Source organism: Anopheles marshallii, chromosome 2, assembly GCF_943734725.1.
Source record: "Anopheles marshallii chromosome 2, idAnoMarsDA_429_01, whole genome shotgun sequence".
In the NCBI taxonomy this organism is placed as follows: Eukaryota; Metazoa; Arthropoda; class Insecta; order Diptera; family Culicidae; genus Anopheles; species Anopheles marshallii.
Genome location: NC_071326.1, coordinates 7424481 through 7450589, shown reverse-complemented (window position 1 = coordinate 7450589; position 26109 = coordinate 7424481). Strand labels below are relative to the sequence as shown.

General features: G+C 47.9%; 2 protein-coding genes across 2 annotated transcripts; one reads left to right on the top strand and one right to left on the bottom strand.

Annotated features, from left to right (window-relative positions):
* Positions 1-11948: 11948 nt before the first annotated feature.
* Positions 11949-20637, top strand: LOC128706818 (uncharacterized). Its single transcript, XM_053801759.1, has 2 exons — positions 11949-11987; positions 16993-20637. Exons 1-2 carry the CDS (start codon positions 11949-11951, stop codon positions 20635-20637), a joined length of 3684 nt encoding a protein of 1227 aa, XP_053657734.1.
* Positions 20638-23182: 2545 nt separating this feature from the next.
* On the bottom strand, positions 23183-23702 carry LOC128706676 (NADH dehydrogenase [ubiquinone] 1 alpha subcomplex subunit 6). The gene is made up of 2 exons (XM_053801614.1): positions 23569-23702; positions 23183-23433 (listed from the first exon to the last, which is right to left on the bottom strand). Exons 1-2 carry the CDS (start codon positions 23696-23698, stop codon positions 23189-23191), a joined length of 375 nt encoding a protein of 124 aa, XP_053657589.1. The 5' UTR covers positions 23699-23702; the 3' UTR covers positions 23183-23188.
* Between the last annotated feature and the right edge of the window lie 2407 nt (positions 23703-26109).

Genomic DNA, 26109 nt, shown 5'->3' with positions numbered 1-26109 from the left:
CCTCCGGTCGCGGCTTTGCGTGTGCGGCGATCGAAAAGATCCACTCCTTGCGCTCGCACGCTCTTCACGCCGCACCGCTTATCGCTTGCCGCGCGCTCGTTCGCTCGCTCGCTCGCTCGCTCCTCAACCTTCCTTTGCAGCGCTGGTTACTAAGCTCATTTTTTGCCTTCCAGTCCAGTTCAACTCACTCCACGAAGATTAATGAACGCACGCGTCTCACTCTCGCAGTGTAGCTCGCGCTTTCTCACGCGTACAGCGAGCAACGCAACAACAAAAAACCCGCTTCAAAGGAACGCGCGTTCCTGCGTCTTGCAGCGAGAGACGGAAACACAACCAACAGCAGCAACAGCGCTGCGAAGCAATAGCAAAACAACGCAACAACGCACCCTGTAGCTCAGGGTTGCTAGGAAGGGGAAGAGGGTTAGAGGGGGACGAAGGAAAGAAAGAAGCAAGTGGGCAGGCAGTGAGAAAGAAAAAAAAAGGAAAAGAAAATGAACCGAGCGGCAGGAAAACGAAATAACGCAACAAACAGCGAGATGGAATTGGAATTGGTTTTTTCGGTTGATTTTGCATCTCCCTTGCGCACGCTCTCGTTCCCGCAAGCACGATTTGGTTGGGTCCTTCTGCTTCGTTTTCCTTTCTTCACCCCGCTCGCGTTCGCTCACTCTAGCGCTGTTCGATTCACCGCGTTTTTCCTTGAGCAATTTCGTCCGTCGCCGTGTGTCGTTCATTGTGCGTCGCCGTCTTGAGCCTCTCTCTTTCTTGGATTGGATGGGGTATCTCTCTCTCCTTCTTTCCCACTTCCACAGCAGCGCCTACTGCGTTGTGTTGCGTCTCGCTTTCGCATTCCTTCCTTTTCTTGTCGCTCGTTCCCACCGCTCCTCTCGATGGGGAACGTTCGCTCCCATCGTCTTTCAAGGGGATTGTACTGTTTCAAAGTATGAGCACACACAGCCACACGCGCACACACAGCACAAAAGAAAAATGGAATGAAATGCGTTGCACGAAGCAGACGATGGATTTTGGTTGGTAGGGGTTGTTAGGGGGTCCGAAGGGGTGGCAACCAGGCGAAGGGAAGGCAACCAGTGCGCGATCCAGCGTTGATGGCGTTGATGTTGGGGTCGCAAGCAGTGTGTGTGTGTGGTTTTTTTCGGCTCTGGCCGGCTTTGCTGTAGGTGTAAGCAGGGGTGGCGGTGGGGGTTGACGGTTGGTTCCACCATCACGTGGAGTTTTGGATCAAGGGGGAAAGTAGGCTATGGAAAAGAGAGTCGCTTGCCGTGGCGTTCGCTTCATCAGCGAAGAAGGAGCGATTGAAGCGCTCGAGCTTGATTGTGGAATGTACGGTACAGGGCAGAAAACAACATGGGCCCAGGGGTGAGTGGGTGGGCTAGGGATGGATTTTGGAATGTTTCAGCGTAAAGGGAGGGTCATAAAAAAGCGGGCGGAACGGAGGGGAGAGGTGGAAAGAGGCAACGGCAACATTAAAACAGCGCCAAGAAAGAAAAGCAACCAGGTTCCATTCGCGCTTTTGACGCACGGGAAGGAAATGGGAAAATGATCGTGATGATTGGAGCGCGGGAAGAGGGCGGAAGGCGAGGGCTGGGTTTGGTGGAGCACGTATTGTGCGTGAGCCCTGGAAGATGAGATGTGTGCAGGAGACACGGGCAATGGTGTGCACGGTTCGAGGTCGTAACAGCAAGGGAATTTCAAGTGAGGCAACCACACAACACCACAGACGACCCGACCCACCGAGACGTCCTTTTTCGCGTCCTTTTTTTTTACCACCGGAGTCTTGCAGGAGGATCGTTGGAGCACGGGTGGGTGGGTGCTTTTGGGGGATCCATTTGCCGGTCGTCGTAAGGACACGTGGAAATTTGGCAGCTTATGGCTCGTGGAAAAGCTCGTAGGCCGTGTAAGATAACGAGAAGAAACATCGGCAAACCGTTGATACGACGCTGAGTGTTCTGGGAGGATTTGGAGGTGCACTGGAACAGGAACTCTCCGTCGCTGATATCTGGTGATGTTTTTGTTGTTGTTATGCTTTTTGCCATGCTGGAAATATAGAAGATAGAAGAATAAATTCTTTCTTGCGACCAGAACCGGTGAATGTTGGCCTGGTGAGGTTTTTTTCGGAGGTGGAATAGATATTTGCTTCTGTTTGCAGAATTCTCTTTTTTATATTTCTTAGTAATTTATAAAAAAATCATCGAAACCACAAAAACCCAAAAAACCCACAAATCAAAAATACAAATCAAAAAACTCACATTGGAGAAATTTTTAAAGCAGAAAATTGTATTTTATACTTAGTAAAGTAATTGATTTTTATCAAAAGTTATAGAAAAACAAAAAAATGCTAAAAATTAGTTAACAGCGGTAAAAATTACATAATAAAAAAATAAAACAAATAGCAACAATAAACAACAGAGAGAAGAAAAACATGGAAAACCCATAGCCTTCAAGTATAAAAGTAAAATAGTAAAATAGAGACAAAGAAGATGAAGATCGGACTACAATTCAGTAATCGAAACTAAAGTAAAGCATAGACAATTTTCATTACAGTTTATAATTCTTCTCACGTTGGGATCTACCAAATCTTCGATAAATCGGCGTGTCAAAGTTGCTTTGGAACTAGAAATGTCAAACGGAATTAGCTTTGAAACATTTTAATACATTCAAAATTCATACTTTTGAGCAGTAGATATATAAAAGATACTAATGTTTTTCTATACATTGAGTATATTGAATTTATTTCATGATTTTCTTGTATCCATTTACGTGAGATTTAGCGTAGTGCAAAGCAAGAAATCAGTTTTCGCCCTGCTTTTGTTCCTACGGAACCTGTGTGCTGGAGCAACATGAGTAGTAGGTATATATTTCGCTGCAACTGTTGTGTGTTCCGGGAGTGCCACTTCCTCCGGACGTCAGCAACTCGAAGGTGCGAACCCCGAACGGCAGTGAAGGCGGCGGGAATGAGGCGATCGGTCGAGAGACCGCTGCGCAACAGACACATATTGTGATAATCACGGTGGCCTTCTCGCGTGAATAGCGCCCGAAGTCCGCAGAGATAGTTCCTTATCTCGTTGACCGTTGAGTTTTGAGTTGCGTTCTTGGGGTTTGGTGCTCGTTCAACACACGGAGCCACCACTTTTGAATGTTCGCTAACGTCTTTTTGTTGCACATTTGAATTTCGTACATCTTTGGTGAGTTAGACGGATTTGGTTTTTTTTTGTTAATACGCTGAACGTTGTTTTGTTTTTCAGATTTAGTGTGTTTGAGATTAGTAACTAAAGCAGTGAAGACAATTTGACAAGTGAAAACAAATCCATCTTCGATTCCTGTGACCGATCCCTTTCAAGCGGATACACTTCCGTCCTCCTTGTCTTCCCTTGTCCTGCATGACAAGACACGATCCCCGATCCCGGTTACATCTTACAGCATCCATGGCAGATGTTTAGTTCCGGAAAAGCCTCTCCGTCCGACTTCCCGCAGAGGGTCGAGATGAGGGTTTTTGTTATGCCGTCTATTTTTTCCCCCGCTTGCGACCCTTCGCGCGTTGACATCTTCGGAAATGGTTGTCTTTTTTTTCTCTCTGGTTCATTCTTCTTCCCAAAGGGCATGGAAAAGCGGACAACTTTCCGGGCACCACCAACTCCAACTTCTGCATCTTCCGTTGGAAAATGGTTCGTATTTACGGGGGTGAATGAAAATGGAAAGCCACCAGTGTTGGTGAACGTTGTTCATGTGCTCCCTTTGAAGGAAGATAAGAAGGAATAAGGGAAACTCAACCCGAAAATAATACGTGGAAGGGAAATTTCGCCCTCCAAAAAGGCTGCCTCTGGGGATGAGCCAGCGTGCGGTAAGGTTGTAATGTGTCTTTTCTTTCTGACATCCCTGGTCCCTTTTTGTCGAACTCGCTGGCGCTTTTCGGTAGGCTGTATTGCGAATAAAAGTTTGCGATCGCGCCCCATTTCAAATCATCCGGAAAAGTGTGCCTAGGCGGCATTTATTCTGAAAGTTCCTCGTTGTGATCCATGCGGCCCCGGGTAACGGATCGCCGTCCGCATCGTAACAAATGCCTAGCAGATAAAATTAATGGAGGCGCGCAAGCGCGCTCAAGCACCCTCACACGTTCGCTCACGCTTTCGCATTTGCTAACAGTAGCTCCCACGTGTTCGAATTTCAAATCATGTTCGGTTTCGGTGCCGATGTTATTGCCGCTATTGTTGCGTTCGTTCTTCGGTTCTTCGGGCGCCCTGCACTGGTTGTGTGCAGTACAGCTGCAATGGAAGATAAATCGTGCGGGTCGCTTTGCAAGAATTCAAATTGACCGTTAATATTGCGGGGACTGATCAAGGTTCGAAAAATCGATTAATTATCGAGTTTTGGCAGGAGTTATGATAACATTACGTAACAATACACCTTCTTCGTCGTCAAATTTGTTTATGGTAAATCAATATTAAGGCAAAGAAAAATCTTATTTCCCACCAGAAAGTCGCTAAAAATGTAAACAATGTGTAAGCAATTATATTAAAAACTTAAACCTAAAGACTTCACCAACAAACTCCTTAAACGACGACTCTAGAATTTTGAATCTAGAGCAATAGCAAGAAAAAAAGAACCCAATCAAAGTAGCCACACGGACACGGATCCACTCAACGGATGACACTAATGACAGTAATGACAGGAGCGCAATTCAAAAGCAAACGGATTGAAACAGGTTGCGTGCCCCCCAAAAAAATAAACTGCAACCTTTTTCGGCACACAACCTCTCTCCCCGATTCTTACCTTTCGTTTGCTGATGTACCTCATTACCTCCTTTTGCATCGCGGTGCTGTTTTGTTTCACATTGCCGCTTTCTTGCTTCGTCATCGCACCATCAACTCCGGGCCCAAGGATCGGCTTTGACACACACCGTTCGACTGCTCCGAAAGGAAGGACATCTTGCTCGGAAGGGAGCGTTTGAGAGGTGTTGGAACCGGGTGGGGAGGGATTGATAGTAGCTTTAAAAAAATATATATATTAACACTCATCGTTATTTTTACTCTCTGCGCATCGTGCTCTGTAGTTTGCAACCCCTTTTTACTTGCCATTCCATTTCCAATACCCAGCGGTCAATTGCTGAACCATGCCGCCGGACAACTCTCCGGGGTTCCGGGTATGTGTGTCCTGCTACTCGGGATGCGTTTCACCCCGAACTGGAGTCGATCGAGCACCATTAAGAAGGAACGATATAACAAACGGTGGTCGCTCAATCTCTTCAGAAGGTCCACGGCCCGAAGTTCCCGCGGTCCGGAAAGTTGCAAAATTGCGGGACACCTTCCCACCTTCGCCGTGGCGGGTGCTGTTTTGCGAAACGTTATCGGTGTGTTGTGGCCGGATCGGGGTGGCGCGGGAGTTTGGCGAAGGAACGTACGAGGAACAGGCGGTGTTCTTCTTCGGGTCCTCGGTCGGTGAGACCCCGAGCAGGGAGCGGCTATCACGCGTAATGCCCCCGCACTTTTGAAATATGCCGTTGTATTTTAGTGCGAATGACGTTGGTCAGTGCGCAGTGGGTGGATGGGTGGCGTGGGGTTTTGGTATGAAGGGGGGTGATGGAGATGGAGGTGGTCTCGTTTCCTTGCATCGTCGTCGTCGTCGTCGCCGTCGCGTTGATGTCGCCGTCCGTGGCCGTGTCGTGAAGAGGGCGAATTCCCCTTTAATATTATATTTCCCTTCCATCGTCGAAAATGAACCAAACGTCGCTCCTCCTCATCCCCCATCCCGCACGCGTGCCCCCTTTCGACGCCGCACCGTCGGACGTCCCCGTACAAAGCTCTTCACATTTTGTGCGGTGTGTTTCACTAGCGCTCGAAGCCATCATCATCGTCGTCGTCGTCGTCGTCGTTGTCGGCATCGAGCGGTTCGTTCGCTTCGGTCGAGGTCTCTCCGTCCTCCCTGGTCTGCACCCCTAAAGCCCACCCTCCCCTTCCACCCCCACGCGTGTCCGCACGCAATCGACTCCTACGTCCGCTGATGATGAGGCCACGGCTGCTGTTTCTTTTTCCGCTTTTGCCCTCCGTGTGCTTCGCTCTGTGCGCACCGTTGTACGTACGGTCGTTCGCCGCGTCGAACGAGAAGGGCGAACGGCTGGGCCTGACTGGCTGGCCGGGCTGGCTGGTTTGGGTTTGTGTTGTGTGTGACGGTTTGGGAGCTGCTGGGTCCGGGCTGCGAAGCAGGAAAACAGTGCGCACACGGAGCGCTTGAAGTTGATGGCAACATTGGCAGCCATTGGTAAAATAGCATCAGCTCGAGCGCTACGACCGACCGACCGACCGTCCGACCAGCACCAGCAGCAGGCGGCGTTGAACAAGAAGCAATGAAGCAAAGGAGCGCACGGCCGAGGCGGACGGGTGGTTGCGGTGGAACGCTCACTCCGTATCCGCCATCGATCGCGTTGCCGTTCGTTTTCGCTTTGTTCGTGTTGTGTGTGCCCCGGTCTCGCTCTGTGGTCGGTCGGTGTGCTCGGTGCTCTGTGCTATGCACCGAGAAGCACACCGCAGCACACCGAGGGCTCTGGCACAGTTGGGCGATGGATGCGTTTGTTGGTGGTTAAAATTTACCAACTCTTTGGAACGGAAATATTCCTACAAACGATAAAACACAATTTAAGTATATTTTCAACACATATTTTATGACTGCTTAATTGTTTACAATTGTTTAATTATTTAACTTTTTTTTACTTTCACCTTGTTTTTGTTGATGGATCGTTTTTGTCTACTTTATTGTTAAAAGTCTGTACCGCTTTGAGCCATTTGGTTGCGTTTACTTCCTAATGATAGTCAATCTCGTTTAATTTTATTATTTTATATATTAACTTATACATCTTAAGTCACCTTTGTACATGAAAAAACAATGTTTAATTTTTGGTGGATTTTCTTTATAATAAAATTACTTTTCTGTCCCTTGCCTATACTACTTTAGCGATGAACTTGAATAACATCAGTAGAAAAAGCTTGTTCAGCCAGAGGATTACGTGTATATAATTTGAAGATAAGATTTAGTTAAGAGCAAGTTATATTTTCAGAAGATTATTATTTATATCAGCTTCTTGATTTTACAACAACTTTTTCATTATAGTTAACCATTTTAACCCTTTATTTATAGTTAAAAAAGCGTAAATCTTTTCTGCAAACTGTTTCACTTGCTTTTCAATTAATTTAAAAAATGTGTTGTACTAAATATAAATACTTCAGCTGATTACAAAATAAATTACCTAAGAACATCTACTTTGTAATAGTTTACATAAAAACTCGTTTGAGAAACGTTTACAAAAGCTGTAACAGGTAGTTTTCGAACTGAATTTCACCATCGCTCGCAAATGCTTAAATTTTTGGCCAGAAAGTCGCCGAGTGTGCCGCATACCAAAAGGCGGACACACCAGCAACACTACGGTTCGGCTCCGGTGCGATTGTACTCTGCCCCGCTCGCACATATTGCTTCAAGCCCCCTTGACATATACAACACAACGCAGCCAGCACAAACGCTCTGTTCCGTTCCGTGGAACTTCGATTCCGCAGCCACTCTGCTGCTGCTTTCGGTCGAATCGTGTCGTCGTTGCTTCATTCCGCGTGCGGCTCGCTCTACCCGTCTATCCCAACCCAACCCAAGCAACCTACCTGCCTATCTGCCTGCCTGCCTGCCGGCCTGCCAAACCCTCCTCGAAAAACCATCCACATACACAGCTGACACTCGCGTTTTCCCTTCATTTGGCCGTACACACACCGGCCTCACCCTATTCCGGTCGCTCACCCAGTTCCCTCGCTCCTTCCTTCTGCTCCGTATGCTGGTTTTTTGCTGCTGCTGTTGTGCTGTACGCGCATCGCAGAAGGCCCCGATGGTTGGGTTTGCTAAAGGGAAGGCACAGGGTAGTCGACGACCGTGCGAGCGTTTTAGCTTCGAAAGCGCTGCAGTTACCCGGAGAACCCTGTGTTAATCGAGATAGCAAAAGGCCCCGGAGCAGGACAAAACACTCAAACAAAACGGCACGTACGGTGTGAGTGAGAAAGGGAGCAAGCAAGCAAGCGTTGTGTGGTGGAGGTTTTTTTTTTTTTGCTGTTGGATTGCCGTTGTGTTACCTAAACGATGTATCTCCCCCTCTCTCGCGCACACTCACATTCCATCTCGCTCGCATTGGGGTATTTTTTTCTTTGACAGATGCCTGCTTGGATGGTTTGCTTGCGTGCTGCTGTCAAATCTCTTTTCCTTTTCTGGACCCTCGTCCGTTGCTTCTCGCACGTCGAACGGTTTTGCGTAAGGCACAGGCAGAGCGAGCGAGACGGGCTGATGGCGGTATTTTTTGTCTGATTCGCATTATTTTTGGGGTTGTTTTCTAGTCGAGTAGCTGTGCGCAAAGGGGAAGGACGTGCAGGGGCGCAGGGGTTAGGTTATCTTTCGTTCCTTCTCCCTCGGTACGTTCGTCATCGTCCTCGCAAGGGGTGATGGGGTGCCTTTTTTTTCGTTGTGTTGTTGTCGTTTCGCTGTAGCTTCATATTCATCCCGCATCGCGCCATCGCTGGTTGCGTTCACCCGCACGGGTGACACATGCTCCGCTTGCGTTCATGCACGTCCTCTGCCATCTCTTTCTCGCTCCGTTCTCGCTCCCACGCACACACACAGTGTGCGTCCTTCCGCTGAGGATTGGAATGTTTTCCTCGGTGTCGGGTTCGAATCCTCCCAGCGCTTCGAAGCGGAGAGCAATAGTGGGTAGTATCAACAATGCACACACCGTTTTTTGCGCCTACCCACATCGGACCGGGCGCACACATCTCGGTGTACATATGCCTTTCGAATCCGTTTCCAAGCCAGGGGCACTGGGAAGAAAAACTCGAAAGGCCCCCATGAGATATGCGTGCGTGCGAGTGTATGTGGATCGGGATGGAAAATCGGTCCAGCCGTGTTTCGATGTGGCACACTGGACGGGAACGCCAGTGAAGGAGCGCAAAGGAAGCGAGCACACTCATATATTGGACAGAATGGCGCATACTGCGCCATGGTGAAGGAGACCGGGCGGTGGCGGGTGCGAGTGGGTGTAGTGAAGCAGGCAACCTGTCAAGGTGGGGTTTTGGTGGAATTGCCCGAAACGAAGCGTTCGAAGCACCAAACCGGAATATAAAACATCCACACAAACTTTGCCCATCCTTTCCTCCAACCATCCAGCGCTGACATTGTCCTACCCTTCGCAATTCTGATCGTACTCCCTCCCCCCCCCCCCTCCCCCTGCTCCTCCCTTACCCCACAACCTTTTTGACTCCTGGGTCTATACCGTCGGGTGGCCTTCGTGCCCACGGTATCCCAACCAGTGGGATTTCGTTTGCCTCATATTTCTGGCCGATGTTTTGTTGTTTATCCGTTGCGTATTTTTTTTAGGTTCTCCTCTCCCTACGAATTCTTCCCCCTGTTGTTCTTGGGCCCCCTCCTGCACACGATGCTATCCGCACTAGCTAGTAGACTAGCGGCGTCTCCTTTCGCATCCTTCTCGCGTCGAAAGATTCGCAGCAAACATTAAAAAAACCACCCCAAAAAAGAAATACGTCACCTTTTCGGGCGGAGAGGGTTGCCTTTTTTTTCTCTCGCTCTGCAGTTTGTTTCAACCACTTCCTTTTGGGTGGGTGGGTTTAGATGCGTACGTGTGCATCCATGCTTAGCCGAGACACAAAACAACACGCTTACTGCGCGAATGGGCTGATTGAGGGTGGAAGGGCGAATAGAATCCTTTCTTTGGAAAGCGTCCGATGGGCGAATGTTTGGGAGGGGAGGGTTTTGCGGAAAACCCGTAATTTCACCTTCGATTTGGGTGACCCCACGCTAGGTTACGACGTTTCGGTGAGTTCACCCTCGTCCACCTAAAAAAGCGGGAATCTGGCAAAGGATTTTGGCGGGCAAAAGATGGACAATCAGTTAGTACACTGCACTCTATCAAGTTGTGCTTGGCTTAGTTTATATTCAAGGGTTAAAGAACTATCTTCGACTAATTTCATTTCGTGAAACTGAAAGATTATTCGAAGATCATCATGGGCCGAACACATTAAGTTTGTAAGCATAAGTTTTAGTACACATCTGACACCTTGTACTAATACGAATACTAATTGTCATCTGCTGTCATAAATGTCAAATCAATCAAAACAATCAGCGTCAAATGTCAAACAACAGCGAGAGTAAGTCACCTGTTTCTTCCCGGTGCGATCGAAAGAAGATCACCCTCCAGAACCGCATGGGCAGGCGAATGCTCTTTTGCGCAATTGTTTGTTGCTGAACATCCACTTGTCACGTTGCGCCTATGCATCAAACGGTGATAAGAAATACCGGAGCCATTTGGCGGGAGTTTTGCTCCGTTTCTGTTCCCAAAAACGAAATAAAAACATGCGGACGAAGATATTCCGAACCAACAAAAAAAAAATTGGTCCATAATACAAAACGCACACCTTCCATCCACTCTCCGTTCTGCGTTACCTGCCTGACGTGCGTTTGAAGAATTCGTTACAGCCGGGCAACAAATTGTACGACCGAGGAGGTTCTACGGATCTGTAATTTTTTACCTGTGTCAAGGATATGCATGTGCCGGGACCGTATAGTTGATGGTCCTTTGCATGGTCTTACACACCCGCAGTGGTCCGTTTGGGTCGGTGGTCGTTTCGGAAAGTTTCGATCCACCACCACCACCACCATTGGGTCCTTTTCCATTGGGCCACCAGGAAAAACGTGTTTATTTTCCAATCTCGTCCCTTTTTTTAGGTCCCTGTCCCGCACTGCCTTGCGAGCCTGACTCGTTCCGGCGGGCTTCTTTACCGCGTTCGATCCTTCCGATGGCCAGTGGACCTGGTGGACCCGGTCCCAAAAGAGGATTAGAAGCAAAACCCCCGGAGAAAGGTTCTTTCCCGGCGTATTTCATTCCTGTTTTGCTGCCGATTTTCCCTATTTCCCTTCATTGTGTGAGTGTGCGTTCATTTCCTTGCTTGGTTTGAATGCCTGCTTTATCGTCGTCCTTTTTTGCTGCGTATGCTTTGTCGCTCCTCCGTTGACAGCTCGCAACACTGCAGCGAACCCTATTCGCAGCGAACCCAATTCGAAGCGAACACGAAACTGTGTGCGTGTATTTCGATACACACACATGCTCGGTTTGTACGTACGTGCAAGCGCGTTTCTTTTTGTTGTGTCAGTTCGCTCAACACACGAGTCTGCTCTCTCTCTTTCGCTCTCTTCAGCGCTGCCTTCTTTCGCTCTCGCTCGCTCGCAACGCTTGCCGTGTTGTTTGGCGGCCGAGAGCTGGTTCGCTCTCGACGAAACGAATCGAATCGCGGGTGCGCTTCCTGGAAGTTTCGAACGCGCTTCGGCAAGTTTTACCTCGCCGGCGTTCCAACGATACGCACGTACACTTCACGCGCTCAACGCAACGGACGGCGCGCTACATTTTCTTGCGCTTCGAAATTATCGTACGCGCGCGCTGGCTTTCCAATGGGTTTGCGATCGTTTCGCCGTGTGTGTTTTGTGTCCAAGTAGCCGAAAGAGCGAAATAGCCAGCAGCAGTGTGAAACATTTGTGCGTTTATCCAGTGTTTTGGGGGCTTTTAGTTGAATAATTCTTTCTGGAGCAACTTGTGTGCATCGAGTTTGTGTGCGTGTGTGGGAGTATCACTTGCGGTCAGTTTCCCAACAAAATTCCTAGTGTTGTGCATTTTGTGTCCATCCTCTCGGTAAACTTGCCCATCGTACGGCAACAGAAAACCCACTGAGTGTGTGTGCGGTGTCACGAAACTTCTGAATGTGCAAATCAGGTGTGATTGCTTCACTGCCGGTGCATTGCAATCGTGGGTGCACCGTCAGCAGCTGGTGGTCGCCGTGTTGTTTGACGACGTGTGCAATTCCGTTATCCTGCCAAGGCCAGCCCACCGGCGGAAACTGTCCATCGGCTCAATGTGCATCATAGAACATCCACTCGGCGGCGGTTATGCTGTAAGTGTGTTTGTGCCGATCTCTCCGGGTGTCCACAGGGCGGCACAGTCATTGTGGTGTGTGCGTGCGTTGGTGTTACGATGAAAAATTGCATCCTTTCGCATTGTACCTTGTTTGTGGGTGATTGGAAGGGGATTGAAGTGCTTGTTTATCACTGGGAAGATTTATGCAACAGTTTATGCTCGGAAGCCTATGCAAGGAAGCTCTTTTGTTCGTGTTTTGTTTTAAGTAATTAATTGATCGTTTCGCACCTGAAATGAAGACTTTTTAATGCAATGTTGTACATTATTCCATCACAAATATCGTTTTGCGCTCTTCACGCCTTTCTACCTTGCCTTTTCTACCAAGTGTTAGCACCCAAAAATGCTTTGCTTTGCAAAATGTGTCCAGTTTTCTAACACAAAACTATGTCACAGGTCGACAAGTGTGGCAGACAGTTGTGGCAATCGAGCACACACAGCCGAACGCAGTTTAGAACGAGCTCACGAGTTGGCGAAAGAGAAAGAAAGGATTGAAGAAAAGCTAAAGAAAAAGCACGCGTTGTGGCACATGTTGCATTGTTGTGTGTGCGTGTTTTGTTAACCCAAGCGAATGAATGTTTTGATTGCGAGCGGAGTTCATTATCAAACCCATCCAGCAGTGAACGCGCGCAACCAAATTCGCAATAAACCTTCCCTTCAATTCCTACCCTCGCAATTGGGCTCCGTATCGTCTCTGGGTGCGTTGTGTTGGAGCGTTGTTTTTTGTTCATTAAGGCGCCCGCCACCATCCCACCAAATCCCCCACCCCCCCTACATCCCCCCCCCACTAAATAGGGCTGTCAGGCCAAAGCCTGTTCGAGAGCCTATAGCTCGGGAGCTGCTACGTTCCGGAGCACGATCACATTGGAGCCCAAAAAAAAAAATAAAACAAATGGTGGATGGTAGAGAGCGAACAACAACAACAGACAAACAGAAAAAAAACACACACACAAGCCTTCATCAAAAGTTAATTTCAAGCGATCTCCCCAATAGCATGGGGGTAGCCTCGCAGACGCGAATCGAAAACTGTCGGGGCATTCGGATGAAGAAACGGGCCTCCGCAATATGCGATATCTTGTTTCCCTCTCTGCTTCCTTCTTACATAAATTTCCTTCTCTATCTCTCTCTCTCTCTCTCTCTCTCTCTCTCTCGCTTTGTCTTTTCTCTCCGTTTCGTCTTTTGCTTTATCCGCCCTACCTTTTACCACGTGTTTCGTACCCTTTTCTTCACGGGTGTTGCTTTTTGCGCTATTTTCCATTCCACGTTCGTCGTCGGAAAGGGGGTAGGGGGCCCCCAGTTAGGGAGCGGAGCGGTGGTGTGGATGAACTGTTACCATGAAGAAGGCAACGATCGTGCGATGGATCCCTTCGCTATTCATCCCCTTCTTGTGGGCAGGGGGTGTGGTGGTGGTGCTAGCCAAAGGGGTGGGTCTTTTGATGGGGAAAAGCGGGACATGAAGAAACAACAACAACAACAAAAAAACGCCTCCCTTTGCAACTACACCACCCTGAAAGAAACGATCGCTGAAGAAGAAAAGCGATGAGAAGGAGAGCGATGACCGGCGGAGGAAAAGAGAAGGGTGAACGATGGGGCCCGAAGGGGGGGGTGGGAAGGTATGCCCTGAGTGTAGTGAGAAACTAAAGCTCGGGTTAAAGAAAATGGACAAAAATACCCCGTTAACTATTTTTCCCTCCACCGAAAGAGTTTAATAATCTTTCGCTGGGCCGCTTGCGAGTCGCCGTCAGGTTGCTATGGCAACGGCTTATGTGCACGCTGTCGATGCACCTTTCTGTAGGGGTGGGGGTAGGGGGGGATGGAAGAAAGGGACCGGTTGAAAGGGCGGTGGCTTTATTTCCGTGCGGTTCTCTTTCTCTCGCGTGTCTTGATCGCGATCTCTCCCGCGATCGATCGATTCCGGAGCATCCTCTTTCACCCCAATCATTGTTGTTTGCTGTGTGGAGAAAAGAAAGGAGAAAGCGCGTCCCATCAGCTACTAAAGCGAAGAGCAACAGATAGAGAGGGAGAGCAATAGAGAGAGAGATAGAGAGAGGGAGAGTTAGGCAGAGAGAATCTGGTGATGGAAACTGGATGGTACGGAAAACCGTTGGTCCGGGGTTTTTTTTGTCGTCATCAACCCAACCGTCACTTCCACGGTCCCGAGAGTCACGCTGGTGTAACATCCGTTCCCCGGACATCCAGCAAACAAATGGGGACCGATTTGGACCATCTTGGACCGCGGGGTGGTGGAGTTGGAGTGGGAGAAAGATCGTCTTTTTGTCCATTTTTAGCCCATCCGCGTGCGAAGAAAGGCTGACTGCGGCTGCGCCAAGCCACACGGCGGGGCTGTTGCTTTGTTGTGCGCCGATGCGATGTACATCAAAAATACACCCTCACACACACACACACACAGCCGGGATGCAGGGGTGGGTGTTGTAGTCGGACGGAGGCAGAGAAGATAAAATTATCCCATCTCGCGATCGTAATCGCGCGCGCGGGGACGTTCTGGGGTGCACAGGTTCCTCCCCCAAGGTAAACAGTATGGCGAGATCTTGCTCCATGTGCCAAAAATCGCCCGATCGAGCAGACCACTTGGCACGCGAAAGAGGAAAGGTGGCAGGGTGGAAGTTCGTCTGGTTTCTGGTGGAGAATGAGGTCTCAGTTCCAGTTTCATAATAGTTTTGATTTTTTACTGGTTTAGTACACATTGCATTACTAAATGAACAATATTTTATCAAATACTGTACTGATGTACTAATTAGTACAATTTGTACTAAATGTATACTTAACAAACTTTGTATCGTACACTTTTGTTAGCCATATTTAGCTTCAACTGGCAGGATGGAGCAAGGTTATGCTGCCACCATTCCAAATGTCCGTTGCTGTGATTTTGGTACAAAAAAAAACACACACCTTTATAATCCACAGACGATGATGGCCACCTACCACACCCTCCTCCCCCCACCTGAAGATGAAAATAGTGTGGGAGGGTGGCACGAACGTGGAAAGAATTTTGGCGACGCCATTCCTTCGCCAGAGCAGTGAAAGAACTGGCTGATGACCTCGTGGCCGCTGCCGCCGCCGTCTTGGTCTCGGAACACGCTTCTTTTGTCCCGCGACCGAGCAACACGCAATCGTGAAGCAAAAGCACACACACACACACACACAAACCTAAACAGGTCACGCAACGGACCGACGCGCCCGATCCGATGGAAAACAATCCGCGCTCGTGTGAAGAAACCGTTTTGAAAAACCGCGTGCTCTCACAGTGCGACCTCCGTCTGGCCACCCTCTGGGCGGATGGATGGTGGGGTGGAGGGGGTGGTTTCCTCATTTTTTTTTTGTTTTGGGAGGTCTTATGTAGGGCGTTTCAATTTTCCGAACATTGAGTTAAAGGAAAACGTGAATTCGGATGGAGTCCTTACTAGTCTCCCGAGTCGCCAGGACGAATTCCTTTCGCGAACAAGATGCACCGGTACAGTGTTGCAGCATGATGGGTTTGTCTTGTAAGGCGAGTCCTAATGAAGCGGATCTTAATATAAAAATGTGTAAATAAGCATACGACGTCATCCCATTTTATGTGTGTGTGTTTTTTTTTTCTATTTTTACCACCAAAACCGCGTTTTTGTTTTTATTTATATTTTTAGTACGCGATGGGATGGGAACCAGTTCGGATGTGTTTCTATTTCTTCACAACATGCACCGTTTCGGAGCCGTCCGTCCCCAAAAGTTTTCCTCGCTGCCATGGTGTGGCGTGCGTAAGATCGCGTGACTCTCATGCTGTCCGGACCGGATGGCCGGATAGGGACCGTAGGCTGTGAACTTTGTGTACAACCACGGAGCACCCTATGCGGTTCGGTGCTAGCCGGTTGGGGCGAGTTCTTTTGTTGGCGGGAAGGTGGAAACTATTTTCCCTAAAAGCATTTCCAGCTCTACACCGTGTTTCTTGACGCTATTAGACGGGGTAGAGCTTTTTTTTTTCTTTTGGTGCCCCTTGTGTGAGTGCGTGTGCGCGATTGATCAAACGGGCCACACAAGAAAGTAGTACAGAAGCGGGATGGTTTGAAGTTCTCAGTCCCCAAAGGATTTCCCTTGCCTTTTTTTGGGCCTTTATTGTATTTCACTAATCCTCTTTACTGTGCCTCTTGCTTTGCTAGCTTACGATTTGTTCTAAAATTGTACTAAACTACATTAAAGAGCGGAAGAATGAATGAAATTCAATTGTTTGTGATGCTCAGAAATAGCGAGACAGACGATTTACGCACCCAAAACAAGTGCCCATCAATGAGCGGACGACTCCCCGGAACTACCTTAAGATGCTACCTGTTGACGACGCAAACTCGAGTCAATAAACGTAAATTGCCAATCGGTCGGTTAGCGAAATATGACCCACAGCGCGTCTGGCGCACAATGCATTGGTTTATTGTACCAAAAGAACAATCAACCGAAAAATGAACCCTCCCCGTCAGATTATTGATGCGTATCACACGGAGGGGTGGGGGTAGTAAAGGAGTGCCGGAAGAAAGTGAACGCGAACGGCGAGAAAACCCGGGAATCTTCATGTTGTTCGCCCGGCTGCCTACCACTTTCGGGTGCTGTAAAAACAGCAAAACCATATGATTTTTACGATCGTTTATCGTTTTCTTGTTGTTGTTAATGCATTGTGATTATTGCACGTTATATGCTGCCCGGTGATGGGGAGGCACCGATAATCGTCTTTCATTCACCTTTTTCCCCGGGGATGATCGTTCGCGGTGCGGGGATTCATTCATCGAGTGAGAGATAATTGTGATTTCATTGATTGTTTTTGGGGCGTGAGACGGGTTTATGATCCTCGCATGTGGCTTTTTGCAGTGCGGGTGATTCAGCTAGATTGATCGTAATAATTGATTTATCATCAGAAGTATTACTTTTACGTCATAGTTGCATTTTGTTCGTTACTAATAACCTCGTTTCTTTCTTTCTCTCTACTTCTCTGTTCTCTGCAGCATTCAACACTAAAAATGGGTCAAGATACGGAAGCAACCACGGCCACGGCTGTCACCAGTATGCCCATCACCATTACCACTAGCAACAGCAGCAGCGGCACGACGCTGTGTGGCAACAAGCGCAAATACGAAGAAATTTCTACCAGCACAGAAGCAGCTGCCTCGGCCACGACCGACAGCGAAATGACGATCGTCGATGTGGTGCAGCACGAGTGTCCGGAAACGGGTCCGAACCAACCGGAGCAGGAGAACAGCGATGGTATTAAGGCGTGCAAAAGTCCTCGGTACGACGAAGACGTGCAGCAGGAGAACGGTACCGTCACACACAGCAAAGAGGAACAACGTGCACCAACGTCCCCGCCAACGATTGTGGAGAAGGAAGATGACAGCTGTAACAGCATTAGTAGTACAACAATTAGCGCCACTAGTACGACGTCGGTGGAGAGTAGCATAAGTAATGTTTGCAGTAGTAGCGGCAGTATCACGGTCAGTAGTCCCTTCATAACCGCCACTCCGACGATCCTGAGTCCAACGGCACCGATACTCATGACCGCACCGTTACCGGCGGAACCGGAGGAGAATGCCATCGCGAAACTGGAGGCCGTAGCCGTACCGGGCGAAAGTGCGTGGAACTGTGAGCCGATTGTGGACAGTATCAGCAAGCTGCAGGCGGTTGCAGTACCGGGCGAGGCGTGGGGCAGTGCGTCCGACAGTACGCGATCGACCCTGGCCACCACGCTGCTCGTGGCGGACGATCTCGACGATGACGATGACGATTTCGAGGATGATTTCGATGACGATGAGACGATCCTGCCGGGGTATTCGTCGATGCGCTACCCTTGTTCGCCGAACCGTGGCACTACGGTGGCATCGATTGCTGGCGGAGGGTACGCGAGTCCGGCCTACCCGAAACCGGGTTACTTTCCCGAACCGTACCAAAACTGTGCACGAACCGGTGCGACCAACAATGGTGCCCAGCAGTACGCGAATCGGGGGTACGGTTGGGCCCAGCACGGTTACTACTCGCCACCGTATGAAGCGCCCACTTCGCAGCAAACGATCCGGTGTGCGGAGAATGGCAAAAGCTACTTCGAGCTTGGGTCGGCCAACTACAGTAATGCGGCAGCGGCAGCTGGGATAGGTGCGGGTGGTTCGCCCGGTCCAATGAACCCGGCCATACCGATGGGATCGGCCCAGCAGCAGCAGCAGCAGCAGCAACAGCAACAACAGCAGGGTCCATTCGGTGCGCCGGGAGTTATGCCCGGTGGAAGGCCCCATCATCTGAAGCGATGCTGTGATGGGCGCAACATGTCCTGTAGTAATAAGCAATGCTACAAGGAGCGTCGCCTGAAGATGATGAACCTGTCGATGTTTAAGCTCGCCCGGTTTCGGCAAGCTTCGGACCAGTCGCTCTATCGTTCGGTTTTGATCTGCAACACGCTTAAATCGATCGAGCGGGAGATTGACAACGAAAACAAAGAGTTCAGTCAGCACCATCAACAGCAGCAGCATTTCCAGCAACACCAGCAACACCATTACCATCTGCAACAGCAACAACAGCAGCAGCAGCAACAGCAGCAGCAGCAACAGCATGCGGGAATGCATCATCAACTTTCACCACTACCACCACCACCCCCACCACCTCCACCAACGGGTGCTTCCGGTTCGGATTACTTCGGCAATCGCATTGGTGCGCCGAACCCGGCCAATCGGCAAACAACCCCGGGTGGTCCGGGAGCTGGTGGAGCAACAGGATACGGTGATCCTTCCACGATAACGATGCAACTATCTCCGTACGATCAGCAACAGCAGCAGCAACAACACTCGCAACAACACATGCTACATCCCCTGCATCATCATCACCACCTGCAGCATCATCATCACCATCCGCATCCTCAGTCTCAGCAACACACGCAGCAGCAGCAGCAACAAATGCAGCAACAGCAGCTGCAACAACAACAGCATCATCATCTTCACTTGCAGCAGCAACAGCAGCAGCATCAGTTGCATCCGCTGTCACCGCATCTTAGTAACAACGGTCATCCACATCCGCTGAAGGATCCGCAATCGGGCCGGGCTACTCCCTTCCCAGCGAGCAACGGAGCGACGGCCAACGCCACAGTCGAACTTCCCGCAATTAGTAGTAACAACGGTGGCAGCAGTGGTGATAACGCCTCCACAACCAGTAACGGCAGTAGTGGCAGCAGCAGCGGCAGCAACAACAGTAGTAGTAATAGCAGCAGCAGCAGCAGTACCAGTAGTGACATTAGCAGTAATAATAGCGATACAAGCAGCAGTACTTCCGGTACCTACGAGCAGCTAGTTCATCATCATCATCAACAACATCATCTGCACCAGCAACAGCAGGTGCAGCAGGATCAGCAGCAGATGCAAGCGTTGCACCACAGTCAGCTTCACCATCATCTCGAGACGGATGCGAACGGGTTCACCGACGACGATTGTACGCGTCCCATCAATTGGGGCTCGGTACTTAGCCTATCTTCCCAGTCCGCACTGGATCCGCTTAATGGTAGTGATCTGTTCGTGACGTCCCCAACCGGCCCAGTACCTGTGGTGGTGGATGACGACACGAGCGCACCGTCCTCGGGCGTTGTCGTGGTTGTTGATGGCTGTGATGAGAGCGGGTCCTTACCGTCCTCCCCGAATGTAGTCAGTTCCGTGCCATCGCAAGTCGTTCCCGGTGAGGAAGGCGTAACCGGTGCGAGTTCGCCGTCCGGGACTGACGCCGGGAGTGATGTCGTCGGTGGGAGTAATTCTAATGGATCTGGACCGAATGGAACGATTGGTGGTGAGGCCGCGCTAACGCTTGTGGATGGCGCAACTGAGGTCACGGGGAACAGCGGGGGTAGCTCTAGCAACAGCAACACCTCCAATAGCAGCAGCAGTAGTAGCAGCAACAGTAGCAACAGCTCTAGCACCATTGGCAACAGTACAAATGGCACCGCGGGCGGTAGTTCCTCGCCGGGAAAGTGTGAAGTTGACAGTGACGTAGACATGGAGGTAGCGACCGGCAGTGGACCCGAAGGTGATGTGGTGGATGACCCGACCGTACCGGCGGCACCGTCGGCAACGGTCGCCGACGGAAGCGATGATCACGATCGTTCGATCTCACCCAGCTCCACGACCACGCTAACCTCGCTGACGACGCTTACGAGTAGTAATAGTAGCGCCAGGGGAGACACCAGCCATCTGACGACGCTTACCAGCAGTAGTGCGGCCTCTTCACCGCTGCTCTCATCCTGTGCCTCAGCCCTGCAACACTACAGTAGCTTACAACATCATCATCATCATCATCAACAACACCATCACCATCACCATCAGCAGCAGCAGCAGCAGCAACAGCAGCAACACCATCCGTTCCATCAGCACGGTGGTGTACACCACGGTAGCAGCGGAACGGGCAGTTCGAGCTGCTGGGAGTTTGCGTACCTGGACATGGATCTCGGCACGACCCACGAGCTGTACGATATGTTCCCGAGCTGCTACAAGATTACCTCGTTCAATACGGGCGACCACGTGGACGTGCTTGGGCTGAAGGGTCCAATGCTCGAGGGTCCGAGCAAGGTCGTGTGCGGGGACAACGAGATGGACTCGTTCACGACCCACATCATGGTCGGCAGTTAGTATTGAACGGGTGGTACCGTGCATCGGATGCGTGGATCCCGCCGCTGAACCGATGACCGACAGATGGCTGTGCAATGTGTATGCGTGCGTGCGTGCGTGAAATGGTTCCTTATAGCTAGTGGAGGGTTCTAGGTTTACCGGGTGAGAGGGAGGGGAATATGACGGCCTCGCCGATCAGGATACTAAGGGATTTGTAGAGAGTCAGCTATGCGCTACTGCTATTACTACTTACTACTTGTTGAGCTTTTGTTTCCCTCTTTTCCTTTCGCTCTACCTGTCCGATGGCGTTGAAACAGTACGGAAAACAGTATTTTTTTGGTGTAAATGATTGTGCCATAGACACACCAGTCCCTCCACAGTCACTAACTCACAACAATACCAACCCAATCACAATCAATCAATATCGTATCGTTCCTGTTTGTGTGTATCGTCAATTCCTATTCTACGATTCTTTAGCAAGATCATGCATTTTTTCCGTTTTTGAGAGGATCACCGGCGCGTCGGTGGTACGATCTCTCCATTGGTAGTATCCTTCCATGCTCTAGTCCACAGCGATACATTTCTTTTACAATTGCTTTCCTTTTGGCGACTGGATCCTTTCCAGCTCCTCGCTTCGGAATTGCAAAGAGATCGTGGCAAAGGTAGGCCAAACCCTGTGTCAATTGTGAGCGGAAAAGTAGTAGATAGTGTACGCTATTGTTTTATCATGATCATGACGCAAACTTGTTGTTTTGTTTGTTTTGTTTTATAAATACTACTACTGGTGAAAGAGACGAGCGAATGGTGTTTGTGTGCATCCCAACACACTCCCAAACAGGAACTGAAAATGAAATGAAATGAAATTCAAAAGCATTAAACAAAAGGTGTTCGTTGGGCAGAACCTAATTCAAAATCGAAAACAATCGAAGTGATGTATTATAGGGAAAAAGATGAGCGAGATTATATCTATATATAGATTGTAGTGTAGTAGAATCCACAAAAATGGAACAAATTTATTGGTGGTAAAAACAGCAAGCAGCAGCAGCAGCAGTTTCGAACATTTAATGTTGGTTAGAAGGGAGTTTGAAGCATATTGTAGTAACGTTACACGCGGTGTAAACGATGGCATCTTTTTCTAGAGCAAAAATGTGTAATGTGTAATGAATATGTGTGTTTGTTTGTGCGGGTGTAAAAGGTACGAGGAAAATGCTGCTTGCGTTTCAGTGCGGAAGATTACAGCAACAGCAACAAACAAACAGCTCTTAGGTGGTGTATAATCTTCATAGTTCGTAGAGTTCAAGTTCGAGTAAGCGAAAGAACAAAAAAGAGTAATTTATTGATCTATAAATATACATATATACATATAGACCGTATATATATACTTATATATACAACACTAAAACAGTTAAGCTGTAAATATAAGATTGTGTAGAGCAAAATGGGCTGGGAACGAGCAGGAGCAGGAAACGGAAAAGAGCAAGCATCCCTAGCATTTAACAGCAGCGCAGAAAGGAAAAGATAGACGGCTGCTACGAAGCACAAACACATGATGGCAGTCTTTCGTTCATTAACCGCCCTCGGGTCCCAAATTGTATTGTGGGTGCGTTCGATTGGACGTGATCTTAATCTAGAGAAAAGTGAACAAAATTACAAAACAAAAGAGAAAAGCAAAAGAAGAATAAGGTGGCGCGAGTAATAAATCAGACAAATTACTGCAAAATATTTAAATTGGAACTGTGTTGCGTGCGTTTGTTATGTTGCAGATATGCATCCGAAAAACATCATATTGAACAGGGCTTTTGGAATTGAATAACAAAAATATTGCTAGCATTTGATTACGTGCAGCCAACGCTGCCCCGTCGTAAATCTGCATGCTCGAAGTTCAGGGGCCCATCACTAGAGGGCGCTCGAAACACATTAACGCACGCCCTCTAGCGGAGATTTGAGGGCTTTATAAAGCTTTTAAAATTGGGAGGCCAAATGTTGTAGCACTAACATGACTCTCTGATTGTGACCTGAATTTCGCGGAAAATTTGTTGGAATCACATTTACATTAATTTAAAATATGTATTTGTTTGTTTTACTTTTAGTTGAATAGTTGGGCTAAAGCATTGGGCCAACCAGATTTCTAATTAATTCCTATTAGGACGAAAGGATTCGTTTCCATGAGGATAGCAACGTTTTCATTTCAAAACAATATTCGGCCGGTTGTTCACATTATATTTCCATTATATCCAATTATATTTTCATTCTTTGTGGCCAGTAATAAATATGAGTATCAACAGTTAAAATGTACAAAATGGCGCATTTTAATTTCTAAACCAAAAGAAACTTCCAGATATAGCCCGGTATAATTGATTTGTATAAGCATTTTGTGTTTCTCAAATTCAGCCCATTAGCCACATGAAAGAACGTGTTACAATAATCCGCTGTTTTGATTACTTCAGAATCTTGCACTCTTACACTACAACGGGTGGAAATGGTTTGTTTTAATCCTTTATTTACACCCAATTCCGTTCCATACGGCTGCCTTCTCTACACTATCCCGGGCACAGATGGCTGGGCCGACTGTTTAATTTTGACCGGACAAGAATTTGGACAGGAAGTCCGTGGGTTTCGGTTCCTGGCTCTCCTTCCAGTAGCGCATGATGTGTGCTTTCTGCTTCCAGATTTCAACCGACTCCTTCAGCTCCATCTGTCCCTTGATGACGAGCATATCGATCACGCGAATATCGGTGACGTTCCTGTGCTTGAGGAACTCTTCCCGCAGCTTTTCCCGGCACTGTTCGACCGACTTCGGGATATCGTAGTCCATCACTAAAACAAAACAACAGTACCGAGTTACGATTCATGCACCAACCAAACAATAACAAACCCTTGCTCGGATCGATATCGATAGCAGGGCATCATTCCTATGACATAACACCGCCGCAACGCCAACGGAGCTCTTACCAATGTACGGAATTTGGCGATACCATGCCTTGTAGAGGTTGAGGACACGTTTACGCGCTTCCTCCCGGTCGACGGACAGGATGGGCCGAACGGATTGCACCGTCCGACGTACGGCTTCACGGCTAGCCATGCTCGAGTTTGGGCAGAAATCTCAATGGGACAATCGAAAAACTTGCGACTCTAGCAAAAAGACAGAACCTGAGCAAACGAATGTTGTGACAGTTATGTTGTTTTTCTTGTCTTTCCTCCTCTTCAAGTGTCACAGCAGCTGTCAACGATAGAGCAGTGGTCGGCAAATAAAGCACATAGCGAATTGGTAGTAGCGCCTTGTTGAGTCGAGGTGATTTTATTTAGAAATTGTTCATAATGTTTAGTGAAGATCGGTAGAAATTAAGTGAAATGATGATGTTTTACAGTTTAATATGAAAAAGAGTATCTCCAAAACAACAAAACCCTCATTTCTGTTCGTACATCCATCGGAATACAAACCAGATACACTACCGGTGAGTGAACGCTGGGCAAATCACCATTCGTTCTTAATTTACACATTTATGTGGAAACTTTACTGATGTTATTTCCATATTTTAGGGGATTTAGCTGTTGCAGATGTCTGCTAGTAGTGTTATAAACAGTCTGCCAATGTTTCGGATCTTAGTATGAAGAAACACCTGGAGATTGCTTACAATTAAACTGTTGTATGAATCGAAAATTATACAAGAAAATGCCTAATGGTAAGCAATGCTTATTTACTTATTTAATTATCCGATGTTGCAACCCCTTAGCGATTTAGGCATGCCGCAGGATTCCTCTAGACGGCTTACGGTCGGGCTGCCGGTATTCACACGACAGGACCGATCCAAAATCTCATCCGGATCCCCCGTAAGAAGGACTGACTATCAGGCTACGTTGTAGTCTAGTAAGCCAGAAAACCTCGTCTCCTTGACGCCAATACTTGTTGGTTGCAAAGTTTACCGATAGTTTTCTACTCACCTTGACCTTGCATATGGCATTGCTAGGTTATTGTTACGGGTAATTTGGTTTCTAGCTGGACATAACCGTGCAGTCATCAGACAGGGGCGATAGGTGTTGTTAAACTTTTCGAATTACGCAGTGTTGTTTCGCTTTGTTGTAGAGTTGTAGTATTTTTTGCATGCGGAACAATTACCAATATATTTTATTTCAGTTTTAATGGATTGGATAACATTATATACGCGGTATCGTACCGGCATGAACCGGTTGAACCCCGGCGTTGTGTTTACTTGATATCGTATGGTTTAATATCTCAACGTGGCACTCTTTGTTTCGTACGTAAGAATGCAAATGTAGCTGCAATCGTTTTTTTTTGTTTATATTTCCTATATCAAAATCAATATCCTTTAAAGAAATGAGGAAAGGTAGATAGCAAATGTTTCCTATTGTTTTGTTGTGTGGGATACAGAGTTGAAAAGTTAGACGATAGCAAAAGAGCTTACTTAAAAAACTTGATACTAAAATATTGCAACGATTAGAAGAAAGACTTTCCATTCACAGAAAAGAATCGATTTGCAATTCTTCGATTCGGCCTGTCCTAGTTTCGCTCGAACCATTTCGTAGTATTGGCGAGACTTTTACTTAAATCGATGTACCAATAAAAAAGTGTAGAGTATATTTGTAAAGGAAAATCAGTCGTACTACCCCCCTGACTAGTCGATAGATTATTTGTGCTTCACATCATATCATTAGTGCACCGCAGTATTTAACTTTCAGCACAAAACCCTTTTTCCTTTACGTTCGCCACTTCCTTCTATACCTTTTATACAGTTGCTGCATATGAGTCCTTCGCGATGGAGTGATCCACACTTGCAACTACGTTTCAGTGCATTCGTAAACGATTGTTATCTAAATTTCGAAAATGCACTACTGCTCCAAAGCGAACGAACTAATGTTAGTCCTTTCGCGCCTGCAATATTTGTCCGTACTTGCAAACGGTAGGCTTGCTGCGTAATGTCTATTTAGAGCCTTGGTTGAACGTCACACTACAAAATTTGTTAATAACAGTTTCACACTCGCGCGGCTACACACCTTAAAGACTTTTTGCATTTTGCTTTTTGACTACCTTTTTTTGTTAGTTTTCACTCTGTTTTGTACACAATTTACCTTAGCTACTGTTATACGCATTTGGTGGTGCGGAGATAAAGGGTATCGCTCTGTCGTAATGGCCAAAGAGATGGCAATCGAGTGAAGGAGATGCTTCGAGAAGATCGAGTTTAAGATCGCGAACACTGTTTCGCTGTTAAAATGGTGGAGCGTTTTCGTTAAACTATTTAAAAAAAACGGCTTAAAAAGCACCCAGACACTTGTAGAAAACTAGCCTTTAAAAAGGGGAAAGCAAACCAATACTCGTTGGCAGTTTTGTATACAAATAAAACTAAAGGTAGATTAAATAGCTTCCGACTCGTGCACGTACAAACTGTGTGCGCGCTTCATCGTCTAACGTCTTACAGCACTAAAACGTGTCTCCTTAAGCACGAGCACAACGAACTCGGGAGGTTTTTGTTTCAT

What these genes read in the sequence shown, in the direction of transcription:
- LOC128706818 (XM_053801759.1), top strand. Translation starts at nt 11,949, where the DNA reads ATGTGCATCATAGAACATCCACTCGGCGGCGGTTATGCT. An exon ending in CACTCGGCGGCGGTTATGCT is followed by an intron (nt 11,988 to 16,992) that starts GTAAGTGTGTTT and finishes TGTTCTCTGCAG; the next exon opens with CATTCAACACTAAAAATGGG.
- LOC128706676 (XM_053801614.1), bottom strand. Translation starts at nt 23,698, where the DNA reads ATGGCTAGCCGTGAAGCCGTACGTCGGACGGTGCAATCCGTTCGGCCC. An exon ending in TCGCCAAATTCCGTACATTG is followed by an intron (nt 23,434 to 23,568) that starts GTAAGAGCTCCG and finishes GTTTTGTTTTAG; the next exon opens with TGATGGACTACGATATCCCG.